The sequence below is a fragment of the Malania oleifera genome, chromosome 7 (genome assembly GCF_029873635.1).
Source record: "Malania oleifera isolate guangnan ecotype guangnan chromosome 7, ASM2987363v1, whole genome shotgun sequence".
NCBI classification, from domain to species: Eukaryota; Viridiplantae; Streptophyta; class Magnoliopsida; order Santalales; family Ximeniaceae; genus Malania; species Malania oleifera.
The window spans coordinates 105681558-105694341 of NC_080423.1; the positions used below are offsets into that span (position 1 = coordinate 105681558).

At 34.7% G+C, this 12784-nt stretch overlaps 1 protein-coding gene across 1 annotated transcript; it reads right to left on the reverse strand.

Moving 5' to 3' along the window:
- On the reverse strand, window positions 1-10222 carry LOC131159479 (elongator complex protein 3). Its single transcript, XM_058114427.1, has 9 exons — window positions 9613-10222; window positions 4424-4493; window positions 4138-4310; window positions 2675-2849; window positions 2041-2207; window positions 1594-1813; window positions 1397-1501; window positions 508-660; window positions 1-277 (listed from the first exon to the last, which is right to left on the reverse strand). Exons 1-9 carry the CDS (start codon window positions 10080-10082, stop codon window positions 119-121), a joined length of 1692 nt encoding a protein of 563 aa, XP_057970410.1. The 5' UTR covers window positions 10083-10222; the 3' UTR covers window positions 1-118.
- Window positions 10223-12784: the final 2562 nt, after the last annotated feature.

The following is a 12784-nucleotide window of genomic DNA, read 5'->3' on the forward strand; positions in this document are numbered from 1 at the left end:
TTAGATAAGAGAACATTTCATTCATCTATGATTTCACAACCAGGGTATTAACAAGATGTTGAAGTTTCGAAACCATAATCTGGATTACAAAATTTTGATCGCGTATTAGCCTTTTTCATTATGTGAGACATTTTACCATGTAAGGCCCTTCAAGCTCATACCCCAATTTCCTATAGTAGTGGCGTGTTCCGACGCCAGAAATAACTGCTATTTTTTTCGATCGATGTTCCCTACGAGCAATCCGCTCTGCCTCCTCCATTAGAAGAGTACCATAACCCTGTGGAAATAAATAAGATTAGACGTGAGAAAATGGAGACTTCAGCCCATATACTTGTCTCAAGAATTGCAAACTACTTTAAGCTTATTTAAAGATCTTTAAGCAATTAAACCAAAGAAGGATATCCATCTACAAGTAGTCAGGCAGATAATAACTGCAATCAGGAACCTTCACTAGAACATTCATATTGCTATGTTTCGTTTTATTGTGAAATAGCACTAGTATGTAACCTGGTGTTGAAGTTTGTCATCATCTCGCCCATGAACTGGAACTGCAGTTCCGTAAACATGAAGTTCCCGAACAATAGAACATCTTCCAACGAGTTCTGGACAAGTAGCGTTCCGGCCACATTTACGCAAGCGCAACAACCCAACAAGAATATCCTACAAATGAGAGAATAAAATAAAATAAAACTAAGGGCCCATATGTTCAAGCGAACCAAACTGCTTTGGCAAGAATAGAATGTAATTGTGAATGAGAGATGTTTTGGCTGAGATATAACAGAACTCTCTCATTCAAAAATATCACTGAGAATACTAGACTATATATACTTCTTATGAATGCATATTCAGCGTAAAAGGTCTAAAGTTCCCCACTACCAGCACCACAAAATATTTGCATGCAACAAGCCTAGTAACAAACTTCATCACCGAAGAAGTTTTATTGAACAAGCAAATGAAAAAAAAAAATTTTTTTTTAAATAACTCAAGAAGTTTCTGTTTTCTCAATGCTACTTATTAATGATCAATAAGTTAGAGGTCTTAGTTTTCAACTCACAGTATCCTTAAATATTTGCATGCATGCAAAAAGCACCGTAACAATAGCTCGGATGGATGAGTTTTGTTAGAATCAATATTCCTTTCAGAGGGACATAATCGAAGCACAGGTTTGAACAAGTGGATGTAATTGTTGAGTTTTACGGTGGCAAACTCAATGGAGTCTGTTATAGTGATTCTGCTACACTGAAAAAAATATGCTAGAGGTGCTCAATTGGCTAATTCTGAATGTGCAACTTTGAAATCCAGAAGCATTTTTTGTAACAGCCCAAAGGATTCGTTTACTTTTGGATGTGCTTTGTTTGCTTTACTCCCACAGAGAGAGAGAGAGAGAGAGAGTTACCTGACGTGTATCCTCATATGAAAGAAAAGTTTCCCAACCCTCATTTGCTGTATAATCTCGGCGAACAAGCTCAACTTCTTCGGGCTGTATTTTGTGGTGAATATCCTAAAAAACAATCACAAATATGTTGAACAAATTTTAGCTTGCAAGAGTCAATCCCACATAGCACATCCACATGAACAGACACGTCCACTTACCTGGATTCCAGCTTCACGTGTTCGAACATCACGGCACTTCAAACCCAAATCATCCATTCGAGCTAAGGCTAGCTCTCTAAGGTTTCCTTTCTCAACTCCAGAAGTAACAAGAGGCATAGGGATATCACGCTGAACTCTATAGACACGTGTCCAAGGAGGCACCATGGCTAGGATTCTCGCCACAATGTCCACAAGTTGCTCAGGTGGGTAATTTCTGTACCTGCAAATGGAAATAACTTGTACATTTACAAATGGCAAATGCAACAGGAATGTAGCTTATCGGAATAAAGATTGTAGTCAATCATATGTTCTAAAAATTATAGAATGCATCATTTCAGAAGATTGTCTGCATAATGACCAAAAAAAAAGGAATGGTCAAAACTCACATATGTGATAACCTTAAAATTATATGTTGAAATTTAAATTAAAAGAAAAGAAAAACTATACCTGCCAGTTTTCCAAAGCTCATAAAGTCCAGTTCCACGAATTACAAGAGTGGGATAAATCTTAAGCCCATCAGCCCTAAATGAAGGGCTCTCGAAGAATTCCTTAAAACTTTCCATGTCCCTCTCAACACCAACATTAGGAAGATCAGGCATCATATGAGCAACGACCTAAAGCAAAAGCATGCAATCAACAACATTAACACAGAAAACAAAAATTTAAGAAGAAAAAATAAATTGTGCCCCAGAAAATTGCAGTCATAACATTCCAGTTTCATATTAGGGCTCATTTCTATAGTAAAATCATTTTGGGAGAAAGAATACAATAAAGAAATTGCAAACGTGACTCCTCATCCTAGACAAATATGGTGGAAAGAATGGCTCCAAGGAAAATAATTCCATTGGATGGAATACTAGCTCGGCTTGGGGAAAATCCCAACAAGTTAAAACAATGATTCTGTTAAACTGAAATAATCATCCTAAAACTCGAGCTAAATTCATTACAAGATAATTTTTTTGAGAATGGCTCCCGCAAAAACAACTTCAATGGGAAAGTACAATAAGATTTGACCATCAAGGCAACTAAGTTCAAATCAACATAGATACAATATCTTCTTTTTAAGGGTAGGAGGTTGCACCTTGAAACCAGCATCCTTTGCCAAACAAAAACAATCAGCAACAGCATCTACAGTGTGTCCTCTGTTAGTGTCACGAGCGACATCTTCATATGTGCTTTGAACTCCAATTTCCAGTCGTGTACAACCATAAGAAAGCATCTGCCTCAAATGAGGTCCAAGACAATAATCTGGCCTCCTAATATATATTCAAGAAAACCAGTGAGTTCAAATTAGTAGTTAATCGATCAAGGTCCTGCAAGCTAGTAATTTCAAACCAAGATGCATAAATATATTACTTGTACTTGAAAATTTTAATCAAGAACAGCAAGAACATCAGCTAAATACTTTGTGTGATTATTAAAAAAAAAAAAAAATGACCAATGACTTGATTCATGAATATTGATATTTATGCCTTCCCTGCCCCATTATAACAGCCAATCAGTTCAGATCCAGTCCAGATCAACTATCTAATGTAGTCCCAAAAGTAACACCTGAAGGCCCTTCTAAAAGATGTGCATGCACGTGCACTCACACACATAAACACAAAGACCCATCCAACTATGGGTCATTTGAAATAAACCTCTCCCTCACAAATTTTTTTATTAGATCCCCTAGACTAATACTTTTCTATACGGACCCTTTCTGTTTGTCAAAGCCCAAAGAGAAAACAAACTTTAACATAAGACATGTAAAACTGAGAGCATTTTTAACAAAATCTAAACCAAATGAATGCTTATATGTCACAAACTTTAAATTTATGAATATGAACTCTAGAAAGAGGACACTAAAAGAAATTAGACACCTTTTTGAAGAAGTCTCTGATTTCCTTGATCTTGAGTTGTTAGCTTTGGAATTTTTAAAGATTTTGATGGGAAAGCCTGGATGTATAATTAATATTCCTTTTCATTTGTGAAATCACAAAGAAAACATGAGAACGGTTGAGTTGAACTGCAATCACTGAGAAAAATGGATCATTCTGATCCATCCCTACATTCAGGTGAACCTAGTTGGATGTCAAAGACTACGGGGGAGAAACATCCCACCTCTTGTTAGCACCAGGAATCTACCAAAAAAAAGAAAAAAGGAAGAAGGTGGAGGATCTATTTCAAAATGACCCATAGTTGGCATGGGGCCATATATTTCTACCGAGTTCCACTAATTTCAAGAAAAATAATAACTTCAGTGACATGCCTGTGATGCAAAAAAAAAAAAGGGGTCAAATGAACACCCAGTTCTTGAACATTAGACTTCTTCTCTTCCCAAGACCATATTATATGCAATGGGATTCAGATCCACTCCTTAATGATTCCCCGATAGAAAACAAAATATATGATCATCCATGATTTTGTAGAAACATGAGCCATATACCATAAAAGATACCACAAAGGGACTGTAGGAGAGGGTTTGTCCAACTCTAATGCAATTATACCGTCGGGGTAAGAAACATGAGATCCATCTCACCAAACAATTTAAATGCAACTTACGTTTCAATTGTCATGCCAATACACTTTGTTGCACTGTGCTCAGAATAAGAGACAGCCTCCTCAACATTGGCAGATGTGTGTCCTGATAAAGCATCATGAAGATTCCTTATGAAGTAGTCGCGATAGTCTGAAGGCAGTGACATGAAAGTTCCTCCCATCAGAATGAACTCAACCTGCAAATAGTTGTCCAACACAAAGTACAGTAGTTGTCCAACTCAAAGTACAGTTGTGAATGAAATGTGTGATTTAAAAAAATGAAGAATAAAACCTCTGAAATAAGTCAAACCTTATCCACGCTGTGACCTAACCGCTTAAGCTGATCTATCCTGCTTCTAGCTTGGACATACGGGTTGTATCTGAAACCACAAGGGGTGGCAAGACAATAATTACCGTAAAGGGTTATCAACTATAATATACACAAGCTTGCTCTTAACCAATCATAAAAATTTAAGAAAAATGTAGATACACAATGAAACACAAAAATACGTAACATAAGTGCATTTCAAGGTTGCTTATGTAAATATATATATGAATATATCTGAACCAAAGATAAAAAACATCACTTTACTAATCTACGTGGGAGGTTCTATTCCTCTTAAATGCTCCTCTTCATTTACTTCTAGAAAATTTCTGAAGATAAAGACTACCTAGTCAGTTCAGCATTCTGATTCATTTGGCTAGGTGCCAGTTCACCTTCATTTTTCTTTTCTAATATATATTGTGCATCACATTCTGCTGGAGGTGTGATCATATTATTGTTTTCTATTGAATAAGAAACCAAATAGCTTTTTCTTACCTTGCTATTTCAACAAAGTAGCAGAAGGTTCCCTTCATTCTTCTTTTCTAATATACATTGTATTTTCTGTGAAAAATCACAGCTTGTTTCATGTGATGCCTGAATTTTTTTATTTTTTATGAATCAATATAAACGGCAGCCTGGTATTCAAAGCTCCTGCAAATGCAGGGTCAGTGAAGAGGCGGACCACAATGGGTCTGCACTACACAGCCTTAACTTGCATTTTTGCAAGAAGCGGTTTCCATGCCTTGAACCCATCACTGTAAGAAAAGCTATTTGGTTTCTTATTCAAATTCATGAAGTATACCTTTCTCCCATCACAGTGTAAATTTAGTTTCCAATGTAATAGATATTTTTAAGATAGAAAAAAATTTATTAGGAAATAAGGGTAAGGCACAGAAATTAGAGAACAAGATTTCCCCACCCCCAAATATATATATATATATATATATATATATATAAATAACAAATATAAAGAAAATACAGCTACAAAAGAACTGTGCTCCTCAATGTCTTGCCAAATCGGTCAAAGAAACAAGCATGAAGTTAAATCCCAAAGGGAGCAAGAAAAATCACTCTATCCCATAACAGATAAGAATACCTGACTTAATCTTTGAATATTCTAGTACCTCTCCGTCCAATTTACCTTTTCCCATTCTTACTCTATCCCATAATAGATAAGAATGCCTGACTTAATCTTTGAATATTCTAGTACCTCTTTGTCCAATTAACCCTTTCCCATTCTTACTTCTATCAAACCTCTAAAACTTCACCAACATAAAACATCTACTACCTGAGAGTCCGCCCATTTTACACCAGAAAACAAAAAACGCTTGCATTGAACAAGCCTACCACTTGACCATGAAAGAATAGATACTCATTTGTCTCCTTGGCAACTTATTGGAATTAATTTTTTTAGGAACCAAAATCTATGAAAATGCTTTGATCTTGGAGGAAACTTTAGCCTTCAAAATCACATTCTTCAGAAGGGGAGGAAGACAAGGTCAAGGATTTCAAAAAAAATATTAGAAAAGAAATGGAAATGAGTCCAACAAAGCCATCCCCAAGCCAAAATGAGTATTACACTTCAGACGAAAAACATAAAAACCAAAAATTGCTAGTATGAGGAGAAGCTCATCTATTTAAAACTTCAATTGAGATTTTGTAAGAAATAGGAATCTCACAAAAGAGAGTCAATCACCAAAATTAAAACTTGAAATTACCAGTACAAAGACAAGCTCATCTATTTAACTAATTGAGATTCTGGAAGAAATGTAAATCCTATAAAAAAAGTCAACCCTGAAAAATAAAACCCAAAATTGCCAAAATCAAGACAAGTTCATCTACTCAACTTGAATTGACATTTTGGAAGAAATGGAAATCCTATAAAAGAGAGTCAACCCCCTAAAATAAAAAATAAGTAACAAGAGCACTATGCAATGAGGAGGTTAAAAAAGATTATCAACCAAAAGGGACAAAGAAGTTCCTCTGACCATAGATCCCCCTTAAAAATTGAATAGCATTACCATTAGCAACCTTATAATGAGTATGAGGGAAAACTAAGTGAGATGATTGAGAGACTAGGGCTGTCCATGGGCTGGATTGGGCTGGGCAAAAAATTCGAACCAACCCAACCTAGTCAAATTGAGAAAACTTCAATTTGAACCACTAAGGATATAGTTTGAGTTAGTTTGGTACTTAGGTGGATAGTGATACTATGAATCGGGTCAAGTTGGTGGTTCAGCTTCTACTAGTGTCATCCAAATGAATGAATTTATTTAAAAAATTTAGCTAGTAACTTAATTTGGTAGTCAAATAAAGTTCTTATTTCTTGTTCATTACTACATTACAATTACACAGACACCTCGACCCCTTATTTTTTCACATTTTTTGCATTTAAATGTGGGTCATGTCAAGTCAAGTGGGTTGTAAACTAAAATCATAACTCAATTTGTACATTTGGGTTATGAAGAATATCGTATCAATCCACCAAATAACCCAAACATTGTTCAATATCATCGTCTATGGTCAATTAGGGTCGAATTGGTTTGAGCAATTTTTTTATTAGTCATAGAGAGACAAAATAGACAAACATGAGTAACATAAACACTTCATCAAATATCCCATTTATGGGATGAAGAATTCAAAATCATACTTTTAATAACCTTGTGCGATAATGAGCTTGTTTCTAAAGAAAAATTCCACAGCCATTTTCCCACTAGAGAAACGTTTTCAGCCAAGTCACTCCAACCCCTTCATAATTTAAGACTCCTAACTACCTCATAATCCTAGCTAGTAAGATGATCCCTCTTACTATAGCACGTGCTATACTACAACAAATCTCTCATCATCCGCCAACAACAATAATAAGATTTCTAAAAAGAGATCTAAAAAATGAAAATATTACAAAAAGAAGTGCTAATAAGTGTTATGTAAAAGAAAATGTAAGATCTTTTTGAACCCTCTAATCTCATACCTACTTCCCCAAACACGAGATCCCAAAAGGAAAAAATCTAGGCTTATTATGCTTCTAAATGAAGACCTAAATAAGTCAATGGCAAAGATAAAACAAAACCAAAACAACAACAACAACAATAACAACTCATTTTGATCCATATTAATCCATGCAAACAACACTCAGCCAAACAAATGTTAAGCCCAAAATTTTCACAAAAACAAAAATAAAACTGCAAGCACCTTTCGAAATTTTGAGTCATCATTAAAAAAAGAGAACTATCCAACACCATTCGTACCATTTAATGACACATAGGTCCTAAGCTTCTAAGAATCTACAAATCATGTATTCAACCATCCACAAGTGGCTCCAAATCAATCCTTAAGATACCGATTCACAATCACAAAAAATTGAAAATCCCAGTAGGCCAATTGTAAGCTTTCTTGAAATACAATATAAAAACAACACCACCATTGTCTCGTTTCTTTGCAACATCTACTAACTCATTAGCAACACAACATCAAGAATCAAAATACCCTTAACGAAAGCACTTCACACCATTGTCATTGTATCACCCAAAACCTCCTTGAACCACCTAAATATTTAATAACAACTAAGTCAAAACTTTAAAAAAATGGTAACTAAACAAACTGACCTGTAGTCTTTTGCCCTACAAGAGAAATCTTTCTTAGGTAAAAAGGCCATAAAAGTAAAATGTAAACTTCTCTTAGCCACTTAATCACCGTGGAACTCATGAAAACCCCACTTAATATTGTTTTAATCACTTCCTAACAATCCTTATTGAAAAAGAAAAAGTGAGACCATTAGGACATGGAGCCTTAGCTCTCTCAATCTCAAACACTGCCACTGCGATCACCTCAAAATAAATGGTATCCTAAACCAAATAGCTTTGCTTCAATCAAGCCCTTCAATCATTGTCCTATCCCCAACATGTAATCAAAGTCTTAAGTCAAACTCCTTTGAGCTCTGTGTTCTCTGCCCATTAACTGCACAATGAAAAAAAAAATGAAGAATTACAATCCCTCTTCTTAATCCATTTTAAAACAAACTTACGTCTCCAATTAATATGTCGACCTGCGTAAGAGTCTCCTTCAACTCATTACTCAAACAACATCTACTATGCCTATCCCCATCATCCAAAACCCACATTGCTCTAATCAAACCAACTACCTATCTCTATCTAGTAAAATAACATTCTTCCTCTACTTTATATCTAAAAAAAACTCCACATTCCAAATTTTCAATTTATATTTCACAAACTTAAACTTTTTAATGAATTTAAAACCTTTGCAACCCAAAACCTAACAATCATTACACAAAACCTTAACATCAACCCCAAAAAAAAAAGTAATGGATAAGCTATGTATTCTCAATCCTAAAAGGAGGTAGGATCCCACTTAACTAAACCAGAGTTTTAAGAGCACCATATAGAGGTAAAAATAAGCCTAGTAGAACTTCCTGTACAATTTTTCCAATTCATTGGTAAATAAAATCCTATCAATGCAAGTGGAGACATGCGAATGGCAGCTAGTTCATTCCCAACTTGATTCAATGTAATATTAGGCCCTCAGAACTGATTGATATTTGGCTGCTAGGGGAAAAGGATACATTTTCAAATGCAAGAAATAAATTTAATATCCTGACACTGTATGGTTAATTTCGGAAGAATATTTCTATGTTTTCAAGAGCTCAACAAAGCAATTGGTACTTCCACATGGCTAATTAAAAAAATTGCCCTGGTTAAGTTGAAAAAACATAAACCCCAAATTCATTCGACTCTCTTTTCCTTTCATTTTCCTAGCAACCAAACAAATGATAGCTTCAAAATTCACCGTACAACCAAAGAAATTTTAATCTACTGGCACGAATTGATTGTGTTCGGAACTGATTTTGTTCATCTAATTATACAGATATTCAGATGCCAGGCGAAAAGGATACATTTTTCAAATGTAAGAAAAAAACTTAAAATCCTTACACTGTTCGGTTAGAGTCTCGGAAGTCGGAAGAATAATTCTCTGTTTTGGTTTTGGTTTCTAAGAGCGCAACGAAACACTTATAGTGCCTCCAATTGGCCCAGTAAACTAGTTGCCCTTGTTAACTTGAAATATAGAACAATTCAGTTCTCTTTCCCCTTCATATTCCTAGCTACCAAACAGACAATTGCCTCAAAAGTCACAGCAAATCCAAAGAAAATTTACTCTACCTGGCACGAATTGCGCGCATGCTGGTGGGCTCGTACCCGGTGTACGACTGCGTACTGTACTCGAAATCCGAGTCGGGCCCTCCGGGACAGTAGACACAGATGTTGCCGGTTGTGGCGATGTGGGGGCAGCGGTGGGGCTTGGACATGACGGCAACGACCGCGATGCCGGAGGCAGTGCGCACAGGCTTCGCGCGGAGGCGTGGGAGCAAGGCGTCCCGGTCGGAGTCGGGGACGGCGGCGATTATCTCCACGAGCTTGGGGGCGCGCGCGAGGCCGTACTTGCGGCAGGCGGCGGATTTGAGAGCATTGAGATCGACGGTCTCGCCGCGGTGGGATTGCTCCACCATCCCGCTCACGATCTCGGCGATGGCCCGAACGCGAGCTTCCTCCTCAGTGAGTTTGTGGGCCAGGACTCCGCCGCGGCCAGGCCGCGGAATCTTCCTGGACTCTGCAACGGCCGCCGTCGCCATGACAGCGAGAGAGAGAGAGAGAGAAAGAGAGAACCCGGGAGCTTTCTGAAGGACGCAACTCGCAAGCAGTAGAGAAGTGTTGAAGAGGAGCTGCTGTATCTCGAACTCTTGAAGAAAAAAATTAAAAAGGGAATTTTGATGAATTTTTTAATTTCAAATTCAACTTTCAAATTTATTCAAAATTCATAATCCAAAAACTATGTTTTATATTACATAAATATTATATAAAATATATTTGTAGTACTTAATAAACTTTAAATGTATATTTTTTAAAATAATAATATATTATCATAATTTAATTTATAAACTTTAAAAGTTATTTTAAAATAATTTATATTTTATTTAAAAATTGTAAATACAAATATAAAAATGCAATAGTAGCAATATTATTAGCAAATATAAAGAAATAAATATTTAAAATAGAAGATACAGCATAAAGTATTGTGCAAAATATTAAATTAATAATTGCATGTTCTTATAAATAATTTTTATTATTTTGATTTTATAAAAATCATTTCATGCTTTTTTCTTTGCTACCTAAGACATTAATTAAGTTATTATAATTTATAAATTATGATTGGCAACCCAAAATATTTATAATTACTGTTTTTTTTATTTAACTAATGATCAGTTAATGTGTTTTATAATCTAAAATAAATTATTCGAAATAGTTAGGTCTATATTTTTATTTTAAAATTTATTTTTTTAAAAAATATTTTATTATTATAATTTACTATAAAGTTGTGATATCTCTTTTTAAATATAGGCAACTACCTTCAACGCCCAAGAGAAAATATAATAATCTTTTAAGGTGATGATAAATATTCTTCAGTTATGCACGCTTAAAGTTCTCTCCTATGACACTCAACCACCTGGGACTGGTGTCATCTCCATATTCCTAAACCCATTCAAAATCAAGATCCAGTTAGTTAAAAATCCAAATGGATTTATAATGATAAATTTTCTTAAAGAAAAATAGCGATGCCTCAAACTCTAAAAAGAATATTATCTCTCAATTCAACTATATCTCCAAGAAGACTACGTGAATAGTGAATTTGAATTAGAAAGAGAAAACTTTAAATTGAGAAAACTTTAAATTAGATATACCAAATATTATTTATCGTATGACTCAAACAATAAGAACAATTCATACAATTCAAAATTTATTTCCTGCTTCACCAATGCAATCACAAATTTTATACGAAGATCAAACTCCAAAACAATTATTTGTAACTTTAATCGAAGATGAAGAATTTCAAATAAAAGAGAAGGAGCTTGCAGAAATCTTCCTACATGAGGATGATAATGAAGAGAGCAAAAAAAATCTATTTGAAAAATATACTTAAGAATAATTAGGAGAAATGCAAGAAATATGGTGTTAATATATGAAAAATATAGAACAAAATATTCATTTCTTTATATGGTATTGATGTACTCTATCATGAATAGATTAAGAGCATTTTCTTGAAGTTATTTTTCTTGTGATTGAACAACAAAGTGGTAGACTGTCACATTAAGATCTTTGATAATCAATTTAAGTTGAAACAATTGAAGACTACCTCTGATAAAATTTGGAAGAATTTGTTGAGTAGTTCTGAAATAAATCCAACATTCATTAAACTATTAGATAATTGTTTTTTTGAAAATTATTTTGAACATGTAAAAATCATGAATTATTGAAAATTCTAAAATAAAATGCATTATACTATGCATTTTTGTAATCCAAGTAAAAAAATAAATTGTGGTCGAATGGTTTTGAATAAATGTTTGCAAGTGGAATGGATTGGAAACTTGTGGAGTTAAAACCAATATCTACAAGTATAAATTCATTAAAAAAATAATAATTGGTTCTTGTGAAGAGTCTCGAGGAAAAAAATGAAAATTGGGTGTATAGACTCTTTGGCTACTTCAAAGCTTGAGCCAATTGAGAATTTAGGTTGAATGGTTGAAATCAAGATGGTTAGGTCTTCATTGGCGTACTGAGGTTTGGAGAATTTTGAAGATACTATAGATAGAGGTTGGATTGTATTTACGAGTGATGGAGGTTGTTTGTCGAGTATCTCAAATCTTGATTGGGTAATAAAGGATAAGTTTGATCTAGTTGAGGGTTTAAATGGAGAAGGTGTCACAACCTGCTCATTTTCACACACACACACACACATATATATATATATATATATATATTAATAAAATAAAAAAAATCAACATCACACATCTCACATTCTAACTCAGCAGGTCACAATCTACCTGGACCCGTGGGTACTAGGGATGCATCAGAACATATACCAGAAGCTTACGCAGCAGAAAGTATAAAATCTTATACATCTCATTATAATGTGCAATATAATATATCAGAGTACTACAATCACTATCTCTCCGTATATACATTCCAAAAATGGAATCTAGGGACAATTCCCACAAAAACCCAACCGTCCCTACCAAAAACTTACCCTTCCAAAAAGGGCTGATAATCCACACTATGTCAGCGAGGCTTTTCCTGCTCTCCTATCTGGGCTCCTGAAAAGTTAATGAAATATAGGGGTGAGACACCTCTCAGTAAGGAAAATAAACTAATACTAGTGTGTGGCAACATGAGTATTTTGTGTACTACATATATCATACATAACATAATCAGTACTGTTTATCAAATATGGGAAAACGTAAGTATATCAAAACATGGCAGAACATACTGCATTCTCGTA

Coding starts and splice junctions, on each gene's coding strand:
- LOC131159479 (XM_058114427.1), bottom strand. CDS start 10,082: ATGGCGACGGCGGCCGTTGCAGAGTCCAGGAAGATTCCGCGGCCTGGC. Junction 4,311..4,423: donor TAGGTCACAGCGTGGATAAG/GTTTGACTTATT, acceptor AACTATTTGCAG/GTTGAGTTCATTCTGATGGG. Junction 2,208..2,674: donor CAAAGGATGCTGGTTTCAAG/GTGCAACCTCCT, acceptor CTTTTGCTTTAG/GTCGTTGCTCATATGATGCC.